Raw genomic sequence first — 25024 nt, 5'->3', positions numbered from 1 at the left:
TAATATACACATAAAGGAGAGTCTAATACATATATATACATATCAAAATATCAAAAGAACAACGAAACCCCAAATGGAAACAACTTCGCTGCAAAAGCTCCAGACAGCTACCGAGTTGCCTCTGGACCTGTATCTGAAAAACAACAACAGAGTATGGATTGAGAACCAGAGGTTCTCAACATGGTGAATGTCAGAGGCAATCTTAGAACGTCGACACTCAGAGTTAAAGCATAAGGAACTAAAAACATAAGCCATGAATAGGTGGTCGTCTAAAGATTCTCAACCTAACTAAACTTAACCTATACACTAAACTTTCCCAGCTTTCCTCTGTTCCTCCATCTCCTATGAGTTGCACAGACAAACAAGCAAAATAAGGCAAACACAAGTAGTTTACAAGTAGTACAGATAACAATTATAACAAATAACATATTATAAACATGTAGGCAATCCCATATAGTTCACAAGCAAGCAAAACAAACAATATGCACATGATGTATGCTTGTCTTATGGCTGTTGATATCAACTGTCAGTTACGTAGCCAGCCCGACATGTCCTTGTAGATAACCGTATGAAATTAACCATGCAAAGAATTCCAAGCTGACATGAGAGGGTCAACACCCAAAGCTCAATATTATTCATGGGACAAATCCTAAACTGACATGGAGAAGACAACATCCCAAGCTCAATATTATCCGTGGGATGAATCCCAGGCCGACATGGGAGAACAACACCCTAAGCTAACATGGAGGAGACAACACCCCAAGCTCAATAATGTTCAATCTTTAGCTCACATATGCATCTCCGGCATACTCACAACACTACCACACTTCCTCAATAAATCATAGCCAGTTAATCATTTATCATATGTTCCATTATTCCCAATTAATTAACTTCATCATTTCTCTTATACATCGCTCTCAATTACATATTCCTCTCTTAATTGCCTCATACACCACTTTCGTCATCTTTATCAATCAAATACCATCTTCTTTAACCACTTATTACCTTTTAAAAATCTTTCTTCATCTTTAAGTTACCACAATTTTCTAACTTCATTCTATTACTAGGCTTACTAACAATATCTAGGGTTAAAAGAATGAAAATAGAAGTTTAGAGGTTTGAATTTGAGCTTTAAAATACATAATCTCATTTTGTTGAAACAGGGCCCACGCATATGCATGGGAGTGCATTACGGAAAGGCCACGCGTACAAGTGGGCCACGCGTACGCGTGGGCGTACTTTTTCCTTCCTCGCATACGCAAGCACCTTGCTCGAGTACACGAGATGCCCAACCCGAAAAGGTTGGTCGCTCGCGTGTAGATGGTCGTGTACGCAAGCTTATGCAGAACAGCAAAAATGCTAAATGCAGCAGAATTTTCAGTTTGCACTCCGAACTTCTAACGCACATAACTTTTTCACTATAAATTATTTTTCTTCCATTCTTCGAACAACGTAAACTTCACAGACCCAATTTTTATATAAATCATATTTGAAACCATTTGAGGGCCTAGAAACCAAGTTTTGGCTCGCCGAAGTTTGTCCAAACTCAGTTTTACATAAAAACCTTCAAACCTCCATTTTCCTTAAAACCAAACTCAAGTCATACTTCCATTACATATATTTAACACAGCCATATACCATTTATATTGCCAAAACCATCCACAACCTACTTCAATCAGTTATTCCTCAATATATACATAATCTCATACCTAAAATTTATTACTTTAGTCTCAATATTCGCCAACATACCACCACAAACTCATATTCATTCCTTTACCTTAGCAAGCATCAATAATTCATCATTTAGTAATCCAACACTAATATCAACAATAAGACAAACTCAACATTTATCATTAAGCACTAAACAATTTACATGCTCATACATTCATTCTTATCATATAGTCAATTAGCCTAAGTTTTCACAGAACATTATATATTAAGTACGCAAAACTTAAACCATACCTTGGCCAATTTTCATGTATTACCCGAGACACCACCAAGCCACCAAACACAGCCCCCAAAGGTTCAAAATCTCCAAGGCAAAGTCTCCCAAACTCCACCAACCCTCCAATGTATACAAACAAGCTCCAATTTACAAATATACATACCTGATTCATATTACCACATATATATATATATATCCAAAACTTAATACGCAACACAAAATTTAAAAATTAATTAGGGTTCTAAGATTCTCACCTTTTTAATAGAAAATTGGGACAAGACTCGACAAGTCCACCAAGTTAATTTGATCTTAAACACCGAAATTACATAAAATTTCAATACCGAAACCCAAGAATTTTGAAACTTGAAATGGGAAAATTGAGGAAGAAATCATGACTTCCTTGCCTAACCAATAACTGGGCTTTGTAGAGCTCGCCGCCGTGGACATGTGGTCGCAAACGGTACGACGATTGGAGCTCTGGATCAAAAGTTACACGGATTTGATTATGGAAGCGAGGGTTTGTGTTTTGGAACTCTCTTCCCTCTCTTGAAGCTTCCAGCGTGAATTGTATTTAAGGGAGAGAGAAGATGGTGAAAGCCATTTTTATTAAGTGTTAAGATTCGGCCTTAGGCCCGTTTTGGGTCCGGTTCGCCTAATTCGACCCGTTCGGCTCAATCTTAGGTCGCTTTCTTTAAAATTGGTGTTAAAATTTATATTTTAATTAATTCTACCACATTAAACTCTAAATTTTAATTTTCTAATTTTTTTATTAATAATTAATTTATTTGCTAATTATTTACTAATCTCTTGGATTTTACAACCCTTTTTTTCAAGGATTTGCTATATTATTAAAGTCTTTCATTAGTAGCTATTCGTCTGTATTATTATCAGCTCTAATTTTTATTTTCTCCCACATTCTCTTTCTACTTGCCTCTAGTGGGATTGCATAAATTACAGCTAGTTTCCAACTATTTTGGCTATTCTCCTTGACTTTTATATGTACATAATGGAGTTTCAATTTGAGAATGGATATATTAAGAGTTGGATAGTTTCCAGAGCATCCAAATAGCTCCACTAAATTCCACTACCTCCTCTATATGTTTAAAGTGCAATCCAAAACTTCTTATAGATATTCATGTACTACGACCACTACATCTAGTTTTTAGAAGTATCACTATATCAGACGAGTGTAGGGATTAAGGTAGGGGTAGCAAGAGTACCCGACTCGCCCCTATCTAGTCGGGACGGATAATAATCCGACTCGAGGTGGGATGGGTTTTCTTTGGGGCAGGTGTTTGAGCAAGGTGGGGCAGAGTCGAGATTAGGGTGTATCAGTCCCTACTTGTCCCAGAATATATATTATATAATATAAATATATAAAATTGAATAAATTTAAAAATTTATAAGCATGCTTTAGGATTCGTCACTGCCTCTAAAGTCCAGAAGTCCAATCCTAAATCACTACCTCTAGCCTCCCCAGACTTTGAGCCCTCAGGGTCTTCTTCTCCACTGCTCTTTCTGAGAAAACCCATCGTCCGAGAAACTTACCACTATCTGTAATGCGTCTTTGCATTGGACCAACCATGGTGAGCCCATCGTCTTTGAAACTTCCTTTTTTGCCCGTCATCGTTGCTCCTTTCCTCTAACCATGGCCTAGTCTTCCTTTGAGCCTGCCACCATGCCTTCATATGTAGGTAAGTTCCTCTCTCTCATTGTGAATCTGCACTTTGTCACTGTAAGTTCTTCTCTATTTGTTCCACAGACTCGTTGCTACAACATTGTTTACTTTGTAACTAAAACTTATGTTAGGAAGCTAATGTTAGAAAGCAGGACCTTTAATGAATTCAAAATGTTGATTAATATACTTGTTTGTCTATTTTAAAATTTACTCTGTACTTTTACTTTTGTATTTGATTGTATATGTGCACTTAGTACGTTTTAGCATCAGGCTCTTTGTTGAAAAGTTTATATATGGTTTTGCTACTGATATTTTTTTAATTTTTTCGATGTAAGTGCGTTAAGATTATTTAATCTACATTTGATTTTTAGGTTTAAATATTGACTTTCAAATTTTTAATGGTGATGAAAAGTTAAAAATTGATCTTGAAGACTTATTTATATCTAATGTTGTAATTTTTTATTATAGTGTTAAATTTGTTTAGTGATCAAACATTAGTTTATATTTTAAATTTCATGTTATTTGACATTTTATGAATAAATGAACCTTTTTATTTTAATTTATGTATGAATATATAAAATTTAATACGTTATTTAATTGTTATAAGGACGGGTAAGGGCGAATACCCGTGGGGGCGGATTTGGGTAGAATATTTTACTACCTATGGGTAGTGGTGGTCGGATAGTGTCTAAGTCAAAGAAGGACAAACAAAGTTAGAAAGGGCGAAAATTTGCCCCTAGCCGCCCTATTGCCACCCCTAAATTGAGGTACTCATTTTACGGAGACCCATAAAATTCTCACAAAAAAAAAATTACTAAACATTCTTATGTACGTATATGTTTAGTGGCTTTTTTTTTAAGTTTTATCAAGAAATAAATTAATAATGTGTATAATATTTATATTTGTAATAACCAATTATTCAAATAATATGTCATTATAAGAAGGGAGTATTATTACCAACTATGATTGACCACCAAGAATTGTTATATCATTTTGTTGGAAGCTTTTCTATTTCATTTTATTTTAATTTGTATGTTGGAGATTTTGTGTGTATATTGATTATGTTTAATTTGTATTTGAATTGTATTTTAATTTGATATATTTAGTTGAATTGTATTAAATTTTATTATGATTCTGTTAGTTTTTTAATTTTTTAATGTTTAATATTCATGGATATCCGTGGGTATCCACATTCCCCATGGAAAAAAATAAATGGAGACCCGTAACGAAAATGAAAGGAGATAGAATGCATTTTACTAAACGGAAATGGAGGAGGGGGGAGAGATTCCCACCCCCATAAAGTCCTATTGTCATCCTTAGGTTTAGCTTGTCTAATTATCTCCTTTAAGGTGCGGCTAAATCTCTACTAGCTACCTCTCAATAATTTCATGTATGAACTATATGATAAATACAAGGGAAGAAAGAGAGAATTACCTATCTAGTTTGTTCTGTGTTGCCCCCTAAAGAGGTGCCTTATTTATCACGGTCTCCTCATTTTCTGACATATATTGGGTCTTTATGCCTTGCATTCTATTAATGATATCTCCAATGCAGAGATTTATATCCCTTGTGTGATTCTACTTCTTCTTAGAGTTCTCTGTATCCTCTATCATAATTTGTGATTCAATAGAGTGCAGGTCAAGGAGTTCAGGGTCAGGTGGGTTGAACCTCTCCTCCTCTACAAGCACTGACTCTGTCATCAAAGTTTCTTGAATAATAGTCTCTTGGGTGGATAGGGTATTATTTCGGTAATTAATCCAATTTTCAATATGGTTTAAGGGATTTTTTTTCTCATACAGACTCACACGGTTTAAGGGTTGATGGACTTATTTATTCAATTGGGTCTAGTTGTTTTCATTGATAAGAGTAAGGTTATGGCTTGGAGTGTGTTCCTGGTTATGGGCTGGGGTATGTTCAAGGTTTTCACCATTGGTAAGGACATGATTTTGGGCTAGTATAGATTCATTTATGATATGAGTAGTGGGTTGAACTATTGTTGGACTACGAGTTGTGATTTGCTGTGTATTGGCCTCGGTACTATCAGATTTGTTCTACTTTGGGACTTGGTGGTTGAACTTTTTTTTAGGTTTCTTATTTTCTCTCTCAATAATTTTTTTATTAGGTCAGGATTCTGATTTCTCTTAGTGGGGATATTTTGGGAACCGTTATTTCTTTCTATTTCCACCCCAGCATTCTAGGTACTGAGTGCTACAAGTCTCATATTACACCCCATTTTTTTGAGAATGGGTCCTCTCAATTTTTTTTAACAATTGAAGGGGTAAAGTGCGATCTTTCACCATTAATTTTATAAGTGGAACTAAGAAAAAATATGAGAGAGAAAGAGAATAATAAAGGGTGAGAAATCACACTTTACTCCCTCAATTTTTTTTAACAATTGAGAGGATCCATTCCCCATTCTTTTACAATCCATACACTTTCTATTTCTCTACTAACTCTTGTGCCAGTATCACCTTTTCCTCTTTTTTTTTCATGTGTAGACCTTTAGACCATCCAAGGTCCATACTCTTTATTTTTTTCACAATGACTTGTTTGTCCTTGTCTTTTTTTGTTATTCCTAAAATATTTTTTCCTATTCCTCCCTGTGTTGTTCCTTCTTTCCCTTTTGTCATGGTTTCTTTCATGGTTACTTTTGTTGGGTTGTGGTTGTTCCACTCAGCCTTTTTAAAAAATTTTATTTTTCATGTCCAACCATGCCACACCCAAAATAGATGTTATTAATTTTATCATATTTAACCTTATATTTGACACCATTGATGGCATACTGGGATATCAAAGAGGCTGTTAGGTCTAGCTCAATGCAAAGTCTAGCAAATTTACCCCTACTTTTATCTGTTGTATTAGTGTCAACTTTCATTGTTCTTCCGATTACATTACCTATTTTCTTCAGCATATTTTTTCATAATATTCAATTGCTAATCCTGGGAGTCTTATCCAGCAGCAATCTTGTCTATGGAAGCTTCAATAGGATTGAAATCAGTTGCCAAAAATGAATAGATAGGTAATGATCTAGTATTTCTCATGGAGCTTCAATAAGAGGAAAGTCTAAATCATCTTGAGAATAAAATTTCACAATAAAAAAGTCGTTGTCTAGATTAATCATCTCAATGCTTCCCATCTTTACCCACATAGCTTCCAGCCTTATGGTTAGTGCTGCTAGTGAAATGCGTCTATGAATGTGCCCCACCATGGGTTTCTTAGTTTCTTAATAACAACTATTGATGTTAAAATTGTAGATTCCACCTTTCTTTTTTACTGTAATTTCTGAAATTTGACTTACTTTATTATTTTTTATATTCTTTTCTCCCTCTTGCAGGCTGGCTTCTTGATGGTGTTCCTCCATTTTTTCATTGTTATCTACAGAGATGAGTTCTTGCTACTCAATTTCAACAGGAGCTCTGCCTTTCTTGACAGTGTCGCTGAAGGATCTCTTAGAATTAAGTATTTGGTAACTCACACCTTCATTTGCAAGTATCTATTTTTCTTCTCTGGAAACTAGAATTGAGTTAATTTCTCTTTTGAACACATGATCATTCTTGTTAGTTCTGTCCTTCTTTCCTAGATTGTGTGACCAAGCATGTCCCTCCTCGGACATAACCGCCTCTCGTGAGGTCGATGATGTTGATGAGCTAGGTTGTGCTAAAAGTCTAAAATGGCAAGAGAAAATGATAAAGTTAAGAAATGGATCCTCTCAATTGTTTTTAATAATTGAGGGAATAAAGTGTGATCTTTCACTATTAATTTTTTTTTGATAAGTGACGGGGCCCAAGGCCCAAAGGAAAAGAAAACTATTGCACTACAATTCTACTAAATTTCATCCCGCTTGCATCTGCAAGCAAATGATGGAACAGACATGGAGGTGGCTGTTCCCAAAATTTAATTCCCAGTTCATGTTCCTGTCCGAGTTTAGCAAGAGCATCAGCACAGAAATTTGCTTCTCTGTAGATGTGTCTAACTTCAACATCTTCCATCTTCACCAACAACTCTTTGATAGAACGAATGAGGGAGGAGTTACCATGGATCTCCGGTGACATTTTCTGAGTCAGCGTTATAGCACACTTTGAGTCTGATTCCACCACCAGCTTCCTAATCCCCAGCTCAGATGCTAGTTTAACCCCAACATACATGCCCCAAATCTCAGCCATGGTAATAGTACAAACTCCAATGTTCATCGAGAATCCGGCAATAGTGCGACCCATCCAATCCCTAATGAGACCTCCACAAGTGCCTTTACTGCCAGGTTGGTTAACCGATCCATCCACATTCAATTTGGTCCAATTCCAATTTGGCGCCTCCCAACCAATAAGCTCCTCTCTGGTAAGGCTTAGTAAACTATTGCTTTTTTCCATAATTTTTATTGTGTCATTGTAATTCTCTGTCAATCTTTTTATCATTTGGAGAAGCTGATTGTTTGGCAGAGTCTCGTTCCTGAAGATGAGGTCATTCCTGCACTTCTAGGTTATGTTGCAAGCTGTGACAAAAGTTATGGGCCACGGGGTCCCATAGTGCTTTTGAGAGACTAAGGAAAGGTTAGTACTGAGCCAATCTTGGAAAGATTGAGAGAAAAAAATGTCATGTTCGTCTCTGTTTACTATGCTAATCTATGCCGTACGGATGTAGGGGCAATCACGTAGGACATGGAGCAAAGTCTCCTCCTCTCCACAGCATGTTGGACAGTCGCCATCTTCCGTGAGGTTTCTGAGCTTTCTCTTACTGTTGGTTAATAGCGCTTCATGTGTGAGGAGCCAACTGAAGGTTTTTAAACGCTGAGGTAATTTGATTTTCCAAAGTAATTTGTGTAAGCTGCTGTTATTGTCTTTTCCAGTGAAATATACTTCATAAGCTGATTTAATAGAAAAATTGCCATCTGCTGCTGGTAGCCATCCCACTGTATCTGCACCAATGTCTGGGTTGGGAGATTTTAAAATTTTTATATGTTCTAAGATGTCCTCAGATAGTACCTGGCTAAGTTTTGCCCAATTCCAATTGCCCTGAGAGTTAACATAGTCACTCACTTTTTCTCTGAGCTTTGCCTCGTCAAGGCTACACGTGGCTACATCTCTAAGCTTCTGAACTCCTGGGATCCAGTGATCGTCCCAAAAGGATATGCTCTTCCCATCGCCAATCCTCCAAATAAGGTTTTTTTGGAATTCCTCCCAGACCTTAGTTATTCCAATCCAGGCATTTGAGTTGCTAGCTTTCTTGTGGACTTTCAGAATGGTGTTGTCTCCTCCCCCATATTTTGCTCTCATCACCTGAACCCATAGGGCATCCCTTTTATGGATTAAACCCCAGGCTAACTTCATAAGAAATAATTGATTTGTCTCCTGCGCCCTTCGTATTCCTAGACCACCCTCCTCTTTCGGTTTGCAGATTTTCTCCCAATTTAGGAGGTGAACTTTTCTTTCTTCATCGCTGCTTCTCCAAAGGAAATCCCTACAGATTTTGTCCATTTTTGCACAGACTGCCGTAGGAATCTTCATAGTTTGCATGCAGTAGCTAGGTATAGTTGATAGCACCGATTGGATAAGGGTGCATCTCCCAGCAAAGGATAGAGATTTCTTATTCCAACTAGAAAGTTTGGCTTGCATACGGTCAATGATGAACTGAAAATGTTGTTGTTTGCACTTCTCATGTATTAGGTGCACTCCTAAATACTTTCCCAAATTTGCCGTGAGGGTCACCCCAAGCTCCTGGCTTAAATGTTGCCTGACATTGTGATTTACATTTTTTGAGAAGAAAACACAAGACTTGTTGAAACTTATTCTTTGTCCTGAGCTTTCACAAAAAGTATGTAAGATATTTTTTATCATTTGCACTTGTTTACTAGTAGCTCTAGCAAAAAGAACTAGATCATCTGCAAAACAAAGATGAGATATTTTAGGCCCATTTCTAGAAATAGTTATTGGTTCCCATTTCTTATCAGCAACAAGTTTATTAATAAGGTGAGATAAACGCTCGATACAAAGGACGAAGAGATAAGGTGAGAGGGGATCTCCCTGTCTTATTCCCCTTGTAGGAGAGAAGGCCTCAGACGATGAACCATTCCAAAGGAGATTCATAGTAGGAGTGGATATGCAGTAGGTAATAACATTAATGATCTCTTCTGGAATTCCAACATCTTTCAAGGTCTCCACCACGAAATTCCAATTTAATCTGTCGTAGGCTTTCTCTAGGTCAATCTTTATGGCCATGATCCCTTTCCCTTGACTCCTATTACGCATGGTGTGAACAATCTCCTGCACAACTAGGATATTATCCGCGCTAACTCTGCCAGAGACAAAACTAGCTTGAGTGTTAGAAATAAGCACAGGTATATATTTTTTTAGTCTAGAGGCAATAATTTTAGTAATCACTTTGTAGCAAACATTACAGAGACTGATTGGTCTAAAGTGGCTAAAATTCTCTGGGATAGAAATTTTGGGGATGATCGCAATGAGCGTTTTGTTCACTTTAATAATGTTTGTGGGTTGTTGAAAAATGGACTTCACCCATGTCGTGAGGGAATCAGCAATAATATTCCAGGATTGCTAGAAGAATTTTTCTGGAATGCCATCACTGCCCGGGGCCTTCCAACTTTCCATATCAAAGATGGCAGCTCTAATTTCTTCCTGAGAAATCTCTCTAGAAATATCCATGTAATCCCCTCTAAGGAGCTTCGGAAAACAGCCAGACAATGGGAAAGTACTGTAATTCGAGTCCATGGAATATAGGGTCTTGAAATAGCTCACGCCCCAACTCTTTAAACACTCGACATCATCAATCCATTCTCCCGCTTCATTTTTAAGGGCTGTTATTTTATTCCTTTTTCTCCTGCCATTGGCTCTCTGATGGAAATATCTGGTATTTCTATCCCCAAATTTGAGGTTGTTACTCCTTGCCATCTACTGCCAGTACACTTCCTCCTGCACCGCAATGCCTTCATACTCTAGCCAAAGCTCCTTTTGGAGTTTGTCTAGGAAGGGATTTGGGTTGAAAGTTAGATTTTTGGTAATTCCCTCTAGCCTTGATAAAATTCGCTGCTTTTTTCTGAAGATATGACCAAAAACTTCTCTGTTCCAAATTTTTACTTCTTGTGTAAAATTGGCAATGTTCTGAGTGAAGTTATTTCTGTTATCCCAACTTCGTTTAACAAGGTTGTTGTAGTCCTCATGAAGAACCCAGGGAGCAAGAAAACGAAAAGGTTTGTTAACCTCCTCAAGGTGTGCCATCTGAAAGTCAAGTAAAATAGGGAGATGATCAGACTTAAGTTTAGGCAAATGCTTTACCCCTACTTCTTTAAAGCGGTCAGTAAAATCAAGGTTGCTAAGATAACGATCTAGCCTTCTTTTAACATTATTTCTTTGCCAAGTAAAGGGAGGTCCCGAAAAATTTAAATCGTTTAAACCACAAGTATTTATACAATTTAAAAATCTAGTAGTATCTATAGAAAGGTTAGAAGAACCCCCTGAATCCTCAAGAGAAAGAATAGAGTTGAAATCTCCTCCTAAGCACCAAGGTCCATTTGTATTTGCTGCAATATCTTCAATCATCTCCCAAAGCACTCTCCTATTTGCTGTTTGTAGACTTCCATAAACAGCAGTGAAAAACCAAGGATCTTCATTTTCCCACTGTACTTCTAGGTGGACCAATTGCTTATGGGTCAGGATTGGTTTAACTTTCCAGAACGCCAATTTCCATAGGCACCAAATTCCTCCTGAGAAGCCTTCAGCTTCACTAATGCACCAAGCGTCAAAGCCAAGATTTTTAATAACATTTTTAGCCTTTTTGCCTGATATGTGGGTCTCCAGAAGAATGCAGAAGTTAGATTTATATCTAGAATTTAAATCCAAAAAAGTAGTGTGAAACCCCTTTGCAGAGGCCCCTCTACAATTCCAACTAATTATATTCATCATAAAAGAGATTATATAAAGAAGTTGCAGAAAGCAAGAATTCATCATGAGAGAAGAAAAACTCCCTGTTCCAAGATAAAGAGGAGGCTATCAAACTTCCATATCTTGTGCAGAGTTAACCTCTGTATCAGCTCCATTAGGAGGGTTGTCAGTTTGCATCGGCATCTCTGTGGTCATATCGATTGGCATATTGGTAGTTCCTTCTTGTTCAGGTGGTTTGTCCTTGTAGTAGCTGACTTGATCCCCTTCTGTTGCCCCGCCCATAGTCCTTGATATGAGGTAGGAAATTGCCACTAGTGAAGGTAACCTGTCCTTCTAGATGTCTGTTGTAATTCTCTTTGCCGGGCCTTTTGAACTGCTGCCAATGGTCTTGATGATTATCATCCTTTCTTGCAATAACAATTTGATTTTGTTGATTTGCTTCTTGGCTGATTGGTTGAAAGTGTTGCTTTTCTTTATTATTGCTGCCTGTGGCGTGGCTTGTCTGGTTTTTTTTGCCTTGTTCATTGCTTTTGCTTTGCTCATTTTTTCTAATTTTGTGTGTATTATTTTCGGCACCTAGTTTAGGCCTTGATCTGGCACTTATTTGATTGGGTTCCTCCCTGCTATAGGGATGCATTTCCTTTTTAGTGGCTGCTATTTCATTGTTTTTACTGGGTTGATTCTTTCCTTGTATAGAGATAATCTTTCCTTTCTTGGATTCCTCACCTTCCTTCCTAGTTACTTCCTCATTTAGGATTTCAAATCTGGATCCATGTCCCTTCTTTTCTTTGGCAGTATTAATCTCATTAATTTTTAGATTCCTTCTTCTTTGAGCTTTCCTGACTACCATCCATGGGCCAAAGGGGCTAGCCTCACTAGTATGCGCGCTGTCTAGTTGGAGGGGTCTACTTTGTTGAGGATTACCAACGGTAGTATTAGGATTTGCATTAATTATACCATTATTTTCTCCCCCAATTTTTTCTTTTCCTTTTTGTGAATTCTGAATATTCTGGTCTTGCTCCTGGTGGCTGCAGGTGTTGCTGTTCTCCTTGTGGTGGTTCCGATCACTATTGCCACCTTGATCGAGATTTGTCCCCGTGACATGCTTCCTCATTTCTGGACAGTCATCCATTTTATGCCCATATCTTCCGCAGTGGAAATAGATCTGATGCAAACCTTCATAGACCAAATAGAATTCCTTGCTTAAGGCTGTAAAGGATGGCACCAGTTGCTTTCTTAAATCGATTTTTACGCAAATACGAGCGAATTTACCCCTCGAGTGAATAGAAGTGTTTTCATCTATTCGCAACATGGTTCCCAATATTTTTCCAACCTTCCATAAGAAATATCTATTATAAAGTTCTGCTGGAAGATTTGGAATTCTGACCCAAACCGCTACTTTCTGGACTTCCGTTTCTTGAGGCATGAACAAAGGTCTCCATCTTTGAATTAGCAGATAGTGGTCTGCTATCATCCAAGGCCCCTCAAATAAGGCGTGTGCGTAGTCATCTTGATTCGAGAACCTAACCAGAAAAAATCCTCCTTCTAGATCCATGACTCGGGTTGTTTCTTTGACAGCCCACCGCTTGTTGATCCATCTTTCCATTGCCTGAAGGTTGATCCTTTTTCCTAGAGGTTTGACAATTAGGGTCTGTTTCCATGGTTTGCACTAGTCTTCGTATTCTTCAAGAGTAACGTCAATGTTGGGTTTTGAATTGAAGGGAACTTGATTGCAGAGATCCAAATCCAAGGATTCACTATCCGAGATATACTCTTCTGCCACCATTTCCGCTATTTCCTTTGGGTTAAGCTTTCCCAGGCCATCACCAACCAAACTGTCTCTATAGGAAACTCTCGGTGGTTGACTCGGGATGGTTTTTGGTACTACTTCAGCATCTGATCCTTCAGCGTTTATGAGACTCCATCTTCTCAGAATTCTTAGGTTGGTGGAATGTTTCCTCCATACAATCATCTGGTTGTTCAGTACCTTGCATCTTGACCTTTTTCGTGCTTTTTGCCACCAAGTCTTCTCCTCCGGAGATCTCTTTTCCGTTTCTAGGGAGGGAGTATCCGTGTCCATCAGCAAGATGCGTTTATTGCAAAAGTTATCTTTCACTATTAATTTTATAAGTAGAACCAACAAAACACATGAGAGAGAGAGAACAATAAAGGATTAGATATCACACTTTATTCTCTCAATTTTTTTAACAATTGAGAGGATCCATTCTTATAAAATTGTACGAAAAGATTTTACTTACAATTCCACTTTGGATTTTTATGTTTTTGGTAGAAGTACACATTTTGGGTGATGTAATTGGGACCACTTGGCCCAGAACTGTGAATATTGTGTAGTCTGTTCGTTCCTTGGGCCTCTGGCCCCTTACTGTACCAAAAAAAATCCACTGAGAAGCTTTCTCCTCAATCCTAATGTTAAAGGTAATGATAAAAAATTAAAAATTAATAATGTAACATAAGAGTAGAGCCATAGAGATAGATGGTCGATGTTACAATACTCCCTTCATGTTTGGAGTTTTGAAACTCCTTTACATTATTAATAATATAATTAATAATTATTTTAAGTTTAACCTGTTTTTTTTTTTACAAAGGCAAAGCCCAAGAAAAAGATCCAAACCCACCCGATCTAGACAAAATAAGAAATCTGAACCGTGGATCTTCTTCTTCTTCAACCAGTATGTTGATGCCTCCCAAATAACCTCAAGGTTCAAAATTCCTGCCACTCTGTCAGGAGAGTTCCAAGCGGTCGCCAGTTTCTGACCACTGCTGTGCCACTACAATACTTGACGCGCTTTCTTCTCCGGTCGTGATACTTCCATGGTCGTCTAGAGCTTCGACAAAACACTGCTGATTGTCTTCTTGCCGTCATAGAGGTTCAAAATTGGGTTCTATATCTGCCATTTTGCATCTCGAAGGCCTGGTGAATCGACGCCTGTTCTTCTTCTGAACTTCATTGTTGTCCCGTCACCAGTGGCTTTGTCTGCGTGCTATTATTACTACAGGTAAACACTATCCTCCATGATTTTTCCTTGCTTTTGATTCACTGCAAAAATTCGAATTTTACCTTCTTTTATTTAAAAAAAGTGTAATAATTTTTCAATGGTATGCTTTTTTATTTTTAAATATTGTTAAATCAATTTTTTTGTATTATAATACCCATTTACTCGTTTTATACTTGCTTTATTTTGGAATTTGACAATTTGTCTTGGTTGATACTAGTTCATAATATTTTGATAGTAATGCATGTTAAGATTTTTTTTGCTTGCAAATTGATGCTACTTTAAATGTGATATTGCTATTGATTTGTGGTTATTATATGGTGATATATGTTATGTTGAATTTTGTTCTCCTAGTATGTAAATAAAAATTAAAACTTAAAATAATTTTTAACTGGCACATAACCATTGTTGTTGTAAGCTATTGTGATGATATGATATTTATTTATGATCGCTAAATTTGCAAATTTGTTAATTGAATAGATTCAAAATTGTTTAAACTATGCATTTTTTGTAATGGAAATTTTGTACTCTTTTTTTTGTTTGATTGCTTTTCTTTGAGTTTGAGACATGTGACTTTTTCTATAATGAATTTTAGTCATTTAATAAATAATTTTTTTCTGTAAAGATAATGTTATGTAGACTGATACGAACTTATTATTAAGACTTGTTAATAATTTATGCCTAATTATTATTGTGTAGTATTTAATTTACTAGGAAAAAATAAATAACATACATATTTTGGTGTTGTCTGATTTCTTTATTTGTAAGTCTAATTTTTGGAGCTTTATTCTAAGCATTTTGTCTTGGAGTACTTAGTACTCAGTTCTAAATTTTTATGATAGTATTATTTATGTTCAGATTATTTCCTTGCAAATGTCATTGATGGGAGAGGAAGAGATCATGGATGAATGTGAGTATGAGCATGAGGATAGTATTTTTTACGATGAGAAGTATCCTGATGATGAGTCATACTTAGATGAGTTGCAGCAGGAAGAAGAGTTGGGTGATGAGTTAGACGGTGAGGAGATTTTTGCAGAATTGACAGATTATGATTATAATGATGCATATGGATTGGATTCAATTGAGGATTTATTGAAACTTGACTTTTTAAGCATTGGTGAGGTTGAAGTTGACAAGTTTCACTTTGGAACCCTAGCCATTGCTTTTGAATTTTACAACAGATTTGCAAAGAGCCAAGGTTTCAGTGCAAGAAAAGACAAAAATTGGAAGAACTCAACCGACGAGACCTACATGCAGAGATTTGTATGTTTTCGGCAAGGATATCAATTAGAGAAGTGGTACACTTTGCCAAACAGAAAAAGGGAACCAAAGACCGAGACAAGAACTGGGTACGAAGCTCAATTCCTAGTCAAGTTTGTAGGGGTAACTGGAAGATGGCATGTGACCCGATTTTCAAATGTTCATAATCACGAACTATTGGAAGGCCGGTTGAGCAGGTTATTGCCAGCTCATAGGAGTATGTCCAAAGCCGAAATTGCACTCATGAACAACATGCGCAAGTCGGGGATTAGCACATCCCAGGTTTATGCTTTGCTAGCAAGTCAAAGTGGTGGTTTTGACAAGTTGAACTATGGCCCCAGAGACATGTACAATCAAATAGCTAAGGCGATGCGTGAGATTCCAGAGGACGTGGGTAGAGCATTAAATTATTTGGAGGGGATGGCTGCAAACGATAAATCTTTATACTACAAAGAGTTTCGGGCAACGGTTGGAAGGTTGCTAAATCTCTTTTGGTGTGATGGTTTATATAGAGAGGACTATAAATTGTTTGGAGATGTTGTTGCGTTTGATGCTACGTACAACAAGAATAAATATAGGTGTCCTTTTGTTGTGTTCACAGGTGTCAACCATCACAACCAAACTATTGTCTTTGCTGCATGCATTGTAACAGATGAGACGGATGAGACTTATATATGGGTGTTGCAACAGTTTTTGGAGGCAATGGATGGTAGAGTCCCATCCTCTGTGATAACTGATGGGGCAAGGGCAATGAAGAATGCGATTGAGAAAGTATTCCCTGGTACTCACCACAGATTGTGTGCTTGGCATCTCCTGCGTAATGCAACTACAAATATGTGTAGTCCTCGTTTCACATCTAAGTTTAGGGATTGTATGTTAGGAGATTACGAGATTCCAGTGTTCCGTAACAAGTGGCATATATTGGTAGAGGAATTTGGGGTTGAGGAAAAAGAATGGCTAAATGAAATTTATGAGAAACGTCGATCATGGGCAACATGTTACATCCGAGGGAAGTTCTTTGCTGGATTTAGGACTACATCACGTTGCGAGGGTTTGCATTCATTGATTGGGAAGTACACTAAGCCTCATTATGACTTATCCGAGTTTATTGAGCACTTCCAACGAATGTTGGGCCATATGCGTTTTAGGGAATTTTATGCTGAATATGAATCTGCTCGTGGAGTTCCAGTTATGCAAACTTGTATTGAACCCCTTGAGATGTGTGCTGCTGATACTTACACAAGGGAGGTATTCTTTTTATTCAGGCCTATTCTTGTTCGGTCGGGTGCAATGAGAGTCGTGGATTACCAAACAAGAGACAATAGTATAATTTATTATGTTTGTAGGTATGCCAAACCAACAAAGGTGTGGGAGGTTGAGTGGGTGGATAATGGTAACCCAATCACTTGTTCATGCATGCGTATGGAATCATTCGGTATTCCCTGTGAACACATTATCTCTGTATTGGTCCGTAGGGATGTGCGCGAAATTCCTAAATGTCTAGTGTTGCATAGATGGACTAAGAAAGCAAAAGAATCTATGTCTGAGTCAAGTAGTTTTACAAGCGAATTACAAGTTAGCAATCGACTTTGTATCCTCAATGAGTGTGCTAGGATGATGTCAGAGGTTGCATGTGCTACTACAGAGAGGTTCCATGAAGCAAGGGATCTTATGCTTGATCTTTATAGCTCATACAAAGCACTAGATGAAGGGAACACGCCTTCGAAACCTAGATTGGGAGGTGGTACCAATCCTAAAGGGCATAGTGGTCGGAAAAAGCCCCAACATTGCAGTAATTGCAAGAAACCTGGTCATAATAAAACTTCTTGTTCAAAGCGCAATGAAAATGCTTTCAGTACACAAGGTAGCTCTACCGTCAAACTGATGTAAGTAGACAAAAATGATATATAATTTGATTTTTTATTCACTCACTTGATATTGGAACTGCTCCATGGTGCTAATTTAAAGTGTTATTAATATAAAATTTCGGTGTGGTTGTAGGCAATTTATGATGGTGAATGCATGGATGATGTGGAATACGAAACTCAAGAATGGTGGTGAACTTTGGGATTAGATGTTGTTTTATTTGTGATTAATTTTGATAGTTGATTAGGGGAATATGTAGTTACTAACTAAACTATAAATTATTATTGTTTCTTTCGTTTATTCTTAATAGTCGATTTTAATTTAGAACAATCAATTAAGTTGTTATGGGAAGACTATTATTATTATTATTTTTATATGGAAATAGAGATCATAGATTTCCTTTTTTTTTTGCTTTGTTTTGCTATTCGAGAATGTGACTTAGTGTAGGAGTATGAAATTTTTAATAATGAAAAGTGTTTGGAATATACAAGACAATTTGTCACTATCATGTATGATGTGGCAAATTTTGCTAAATATGTATATAAATAGGTAGATGATAAAAAATTATTATAAAATCTGATATAATGTTGCATAAACTTATTGTAGGAAGGTGATTTAACTATCATGAAATCAGCATAAGAAATAAAATAAATAAACATATGAAAAATAAATGATAGAGAATTCAAAGAAGTATAAAATAAGAGCTCTATGATTTTATTTATACATTCATAGTTGGTAACATCAACTGATTATATTAAGAAGAGAGATGCACACCGTTGTTGCAAGGAGAAGAATGGGAAGCCAAGTTTTTTTTTGTATTTTTTTCAACGAATGGAATAAAAAAAATTTCATTCATGTACTCCACAATTATAATTATTCTTAAATTGTCAAAAAATGCATTATCAAATTGTTTAAAATTAAATATTTTAGTATTTAATTGCAATTTAGAAATATATTTATAAAAAGTTTAATTCTTAATTCATGTACTCACCAGTTATAACTATTCTTAAGTCGTCATAATGTGCATTATCAAATAATTTAAAATTAAATATTTTAGTATTTTATTGCAGTTTAGAAATATATTTATAAAAAATTTAATTATATGTTTTTTGTTAACATAAAACTCCAATTATAAAATTTGTAAACTGTATTGAATGTATTAAAAATGTAATAAAATTACAAGAATTAATAAGTTAACTAAATATTTATCTTAAATAATTTACTAGCATATATAAATAAGTTATTTGAATTGCAAACCTAAAGATAGCAATTTAATAATCATATCAATATAAAGATGTTGAAATTTGTTATGGAACATAGCCATAAACAATACACTACCGAATAAACTATTTAAAGCATTAGTGTCATGAATTCACAATCCTAATTGACAACACAGCTCCAAAAAACAAAAACAAGAAAGAAATTATAAGTGTCATTCCATGTAGTTAACAAAGCAAAGACATAATTGTGATGCACACGGCATTTCAATAATCATCGTCCTCTGCATGCATGTTCCAAAACTCTTGAACAAGTGGAGCTATTTCAGCCTTGAGTTCATTGAATCGCCCATGAAATAATTGCATTGCAGTGTACATCCGTGTGCCATTTTCATCTAACTGCAAAAAAAAATCACTTATAGCCAACTCTATGACAACATTGGTAATACGTATTCACAAATGCAGTTTTTAAGTGACCATATCGTACCACATGAACTTCAGAGCATTGGGCATCAAATGCATGTTCCAAATTCATCCATTGAAGAACCCATGATGGAGAATCACGGCTGCACAACAATAATAACAGAAAAAGGAATTGAAACGAGAAAAATAATTTGTAGAAATGACATGATACATTTTATGTTAACAACAACATACAATCCATTTTGTATTTTGTAAAAGTGATGATACCTTTAATGTCGATTAGGGATTCCTCTTGGAGCATGAATTCTCCATCTCCACATGTTTCTTTCATCTCAAGTTTACATTCGTTGTAGATGTCACTTTTTAAAATGTGCTCTACTGTCGCAGCCTATATTAAAGAAATATAAAACAACTTCAGATTTTGAGTCACTTAACATGTGCTCATGAGCAACTAAATTGATTGAGGGTATTAGTTACAATGTCACTAACCACTGTTGTCATCTTGGTTCTACGACGCTGAATATCATCATCTTCTAAATAAGAATCCAGTTGCCAAATTATGCTATCGTGTATGCTGATAACCATTAGGTACCGGTGGTCATTTTCTCTCATTGGGATGTATATCTGCATCAAGCAGGAGATATGATGCATCAAAGATTAATGTCTTTGTTCTGTTAAAATTTTTTTATTTGAAAATATTTGATGACATGGCGTATTTATGAAGAGTAAATAACACTTACAAACTGAAGATCCTTAGTTGGCTGCATGAACTGTTTGACCATGGGAACTAATATCTCATCCAAATTATTTCCATCCAATATGGTGTCCTAGGTATTTATTTTTATTTCAGTAGACATTAATATGTATATAATCAAATTATAAATAGCAAACTAATGCACTTACTGCAAAAGTTGGAGGAAGCTGCCAGACGTTTTTCCATGTCAATAAAGTCTGATTATGGACACATTTCAAGGCAGTCAAGTACAATATCTTCTCACTTATTTGTTGTGTTGGACAGAGTGACTCAAAATCCTTCCTAGTTGCAGTCACGTCTCCTATCTTAAGAAGCTCTTCTCTAGAATAAACAAATAAAAAAAATAAGAAACCAAATTGTGATTAAAAAAAAGAATATAGACTAAATAATCAATAATTATACTGTAGCAACTAAAGCATAAGTGTTACCCTGGATCCAGCTCTGCAGAAAATATGAATGCAGCGGCCTGAATTTCTTCAGATTTGAGACCCATCTTTGGGTTTGGCTTGAATTTGCATTTCATGCCCTGGCAAATATTAAAACAATTTGGCTACATACTGTTATAAGTTTACTTTAATTTATGTATACGTTATTAAGTTATTAAAAGGAATTATATAACACGTCAGTGAAAAGAATGATAACCCAAATTTCACCTGGTTGTTTAACATTAGATAAATTTTAAAATTTCCAACATAATGAAAACTAAAGTGAAGTGAGAACTTATTGCATCTTGACAGGAGAGCATGATATAAAAATAATTATTTAAAAAAATATTAATCTAAATATCTTACGTCCATGATAATAATTGTTTAATATAAAACTCTTACCCTTGTAACATCGAAACAGTATATTTCTTTTTCTTTGTTTTCTTTGTTCCCTTCAGCAATATGATCTTCAGTGTTCCTTGCCTCCCCACCCGCAGCTATTTTGTTAACTTTTGGAATCTTCGGAGGTTTAGCATTTGATGGCAAAAAAGCTAATTTTCTGCCGGCTTCAACTGTGGCTGTTGGCCGAGACTTTTTCTGCAACAAATTAACTAAAGTTTATGGCTGAACAAATAATTTCAATTAAGGACCATATCCAAAGCCAATGAAAATATTTTTGCCATGTGTCTAACATATGAGCTGAAAATCGGTATATTGCATTTAATTCGAATTAAAAAAAAGAGTTCGATATATCTTGGAAAAAAGAACATAGCAACCAATGAAAATGGACCCCAAATGTCATGTTGCAATAAATATCGATTGTGGGGAAATTTGCTTTCGGAGGTTGCTTCCAATGTTTCCAGTTGAGTTGTTCGAATTCACACTATTCAAGTTGATGTTGAGGTTGTTCTTGTTATTTTCTGCTCTCAGTTGTTCCCTTTTCCTATTGCTTGGAGTAGTCTTGGTGTTAGATTTGCTAGACATCAGATTTGTCACGTCTATAACACCCTCGTCATTGTCAACCACGTCAGTAAGAACGTTCATTGCGGGTGTGCCAGCTCCGAAAGGCCTAAGCTTGCTTACAAATGGTCTTAAAGACAGAGACGGTTTCACAATGGGCTTAACATCTTGCCCCTCGGGTATGATCAACGGCGGCGAGATTGATCTTGTTTTTTGGACGTCGTCTTCCTTTTCTTTTTTGGACTGAGCAACAAGAATGTCAATCTTGCGTTCCATTGACAACAAGTTGGCTCGAGTGTTCAGGCATTCTATTTTAAAGTATTCCTTCACATCCTAGTGTAAAATATTAAATTTTAATATTCGTATCATTTGATAACGTATAAACTTAAATAATCTCACAGCAGTAAAAGGACTTGTCCCACTGTGTTCTATTGAAAAATACCTTCATAAAAGAGAGGACTTGACCCACTGTGCAATCCGGCAGCTTGCCACTCTCGTCTTGAATTCGAGAAGAACCGGGAAATAAAATTGGTTTGACAAAGTCCTCCTACATGGGATTCAAAAAAAAGTAGTTCGACGACACCACAAAATATTTCAGGAAATGTGAGTTTTTTAAGTAAGACCTGAAGTCTGAATAATATATATATCCTTCCGATATCATTTATACCTCAACAGTTTTGTTTCGAGAGACTTCGTCAGCCTTGTCTTGTATCCTTTCCCCTTTCTTCAGCAAATAATCATCTCCATTGTTACTATAAAATACATAAATTGGGACATTAATTCGTGTAACTGAAATAATAATGCAACAGAGAGGGCAGAGCCATTAGGCAAGTATCACCTTCCGAATTTTGGTTGGCTCGAACTAGAATTATTGCAATTGTCCTCCACTTCTATGTGGTGCACCTTGTCAGCTGTTTTCAAGTTTGAAAGTGGTTCATTTTCTTCATGAGTCATTTTTGACAATGAAATTTCTTGGAAGAGAAAAATGTACTCTCTCTTAAGGTACTCAGATATTCTTATATATTGGTACCATCATCCACCAATAATCAACCTATATTGAGAAGCGGAATCTCCTCGTAACACGATAAGCATATTAATTATAGTTTTAATGAATTATTTGTAATAAATAACAATGAAGATCATTAAAAGGGATTTAAACTGCCCTATCCAAAGGCGCAAAATAAACAAACACGTGATGAATAATATTCAGTTATATAAATAATTTATCAGAAAAAATGGGAAAATAACTTTTGTTGAAAAACTACGAGTACATTTATTGTAGCGTAAATGATTTATTTTCAACAAATAATAATTAATTGTAACCTATATGAAATTACTAACATATAACAAACTATTTACATAATTTACAAACAAAAAATGAATATGTTTTCTTTAATGTCGTAAACCCATTAGCTTATTAATTATAGTCGTTATGACCTATTTCCAACAACTAACCATCACGATTACCATATGAAATTAAAACCGCTATAGTCAACTAACATCATGTGACCAAAACAAAACGTGAAATTTACCTGAAGTAGTTTAAAAGCAACAACCCAGACGAGTTCAATCTACACCGCCCAAAAGAGAACAACAGAAAGAGGATCGATCCAGACGAAGCGGCGGACGGTGGCCGTAAAAGCCGCGGAACATGTACAAATGTGAAGACAAAAACCATGACTGAGAGAGAAAAACAAGACGAACACAACGAGAGAGGGAGACAAAGAGATGTCCATAAGAAGTGGAGCTCTAGTATGGAGTGATAAAAAGACCACGTGCGAATGAGATGAGAGAAGTGAGGATTTTCAATTTTTATTCAATTTATTTTTACCAGTAACAGAGAGTGAGAGGCTGTGGTATGCGGTTGCTGAAGACGAATTCATTCATTAGGGTTTCTTAGCTGAGGTTAATAACTTATGCTTTTTTCGATTTAAAGTTTAAGCTCCATAAATTTTCTTCAATTTTTTGGATTTTTTTAATGTCTATACAAAATTATTATGTCTATTGTACGTATACTTCTTTATATAAAAAAAATCCTTACTATGTCTTTTTTTTTTTTTTACAAAACATAAAACTTCAGTTTTTTATTTTTTTATTACTTATATTAATTTCTTTTTTAAGAAATTAATATACAAAAATATATTGTTATCAAAATTCATATACCGTAATATTTATTACGAAATAACTATATATCTTTTTAACTTCAAATATATATTTTTAAAATAATCTAACAAGTCTAATTTTCGAAAGTCAGTTTTTTTTTAAAAAAATTAACAAAAAAATTTGTTTTACTCTCTTAAAATAAACCGCATGAGACTTAATAGCAATATTACTTTTTAAAATATAATAAAAATTCAAAAAATTTTTTTTGAAATTCACAAAGACTCTTGATGTGCATTGATGCAGTATCCTAGGAGTCTTCCATTAATTGCGGAAGAAATCACGCTGTTTTCATTAAGTTGTAATTAATATTTAAACTAAATACTAAGTAATATATTTGATCTATTAATTAAATGACAAATTCACATTCCAAATTTCCAATGTTGTTTCTTCTACTTACTAATAAAAAAAACTTCAAATTCAATTTTTTAATTTTTTAATTCAATGTTGTTTTTTCTCCTTATATTTTTTTTCAATTAAATTTTTATACCATATCAAAATTTGAAACTAGGTCCGAGTCATCACAAAAACAATAAAATCGGCTGAATATTCTATTTAACAAAATAGAATATTTAATCAAGTATTAGGCATATTCGTTTTGTATGACATAATATTCTTTTAATTCCAATGTTCTTATCACTCTATGGACTTAATTATAAAATTTAATATCTTATAGGAACCTAATTGAAAAGAAAAAAGTATAGAGACTCAATTAAAAATTCGATTAAAACCTTACTAAAGAAAACCCTGTGGGAAAAACCTTAGTGAAGGAAAAAGAGTACCATATCCTTGGGGACTGCCTCATTAAAAACCTTGTCAAGAAAAACCCAATGGGAAAAAAACCTGACCAAGGGAAAAAGAGTACAGTCTCCCCCTCTTGCTGACATTATTTAATGTCTCGAAATCGGCACATCCCAATATCATGTACCAATCTTTCAAATGAGGATTTTGGGAGTGACTTTGTAAATAAATCTGCCAGATTGTCACTTGAACTAATCTGTTGGACATCAATAGTCCCTTGATTTTGAAGATCATGAGTGAAGAAGAATTTGGGAGAGATATGCTTTGTTCTATCACCTTTGATGTATCCGCCCTTAAGTTGAGCAATGCACGCTGTATTATCTTCAAACAGGACAGTTGGAGCTATCTTATAATCAATCAGTCCACATGATGACAGGATATATTGGATCAAACTCCTGAGCCAAAAACACTCGCGACTAGCTTCATGAATCGCCAGTATTTCAGCATGATTAGAGGAGGTTGCTGCAATCCTCTGTTTTGTGGACCTCCATGATATAGCTGTACCACCATATGTGAATAAGTATCCTGTTTGAGATCTCCCTTTATGTGGATCAGACAGGTATCCGGCATCTGCATAGCCAACTAATTGTGACTTGGATCCATAGGGATAAAACAATCCCATATCAACC

The 25024-nt window shown here is 35.5% G+C and overlaps 2 protein-coding genes across 3 annotated transcripts; one reads left to right on the top strand and one right to left on the bottom strand.

Moving 5' to 3' along the window:
• The first annotated feature begins 14241 nt into the window (after nt 1-14241).
• LOC107479830 (protein FAR1-RELATED SEQUENCE 5-like) lies at nt 14242-17998 on the top strand. Its single transcript, XM_016099927.3, has 3 exons — nt 14242-14532; nt 15388-17675; nt 17791-17998. Exons 2-3 carry the CDS (start codon nt 15403-15405, stop codon nt 17861-17863), a joined length of 2346 nt encoding a protein of 781 aa, XP_015955413.2. The 5' UTR covers nt 14242-14532; nt 15388-15402; the 3' UTR covers nt 17864-17998.
• A 939-nt stretch (nt 17999-18937) lies between these two features.
• Nucleotides 18938-23317, bottom strand: LOC107479839 (uncharacterized). Of its 2 annotated transcripts, none has more exons than XM_052258703.1 (12): nt 22967-23317; nt 22273-22504; nt 22102-22186; nt 21877-21981; nt 20877-21071; nt 20478-20575; nt 20199-20370; nt 20036-20122; nt 19785-19919; nt 19563-19683; nt 19360-19438; nt 18938-19267 (listed from the first exon to the last, which is right to left on the bottom strand). In XM_052258703.1, exons 2-11 carry the CDS (start codon nt 22386-22388, stop codon nt 19404-19406), a joined length of 1149 nt encoding a protein of 382 aa, XP_052114663.1. In that variant the 5' UTR covers nt 22389-22504; nt 22967-23317; the 3' UTR covers nt 18938-19267; nt 19360-19403. The 2 variants fall into 2 exon arrangements, with proteins under 2 accessions (XP_052114663.1, XP_052114662.1); XM_052258702.1 differs by having other exon boundaries at nt 18941-19271.
• Nucleotides 23318-25024: the final 1707 nt, after the last annotated feature.

The sequence above is a fragment of the Arachis duranensis genome, chromosome 3 (assembly GCF_000817695.3).
Source record: "Arachis duranensis cultivar V14167 chromosome 3, aradu.V14167.gnm2.J7QH, whole genome shotgun sequence".
Lineage (NCBI taxonomy): Eukaryota > Viridiplantae > Streptophyta > Magnoliopsida > Fabales > Fabaceae > Arachis > Arachis duranensis.
The sequence above is the reverse complement of the archived record's forward strand: the minus strand, read 5'-3'. Positions and strand labels throughout refer to the sequence as shown.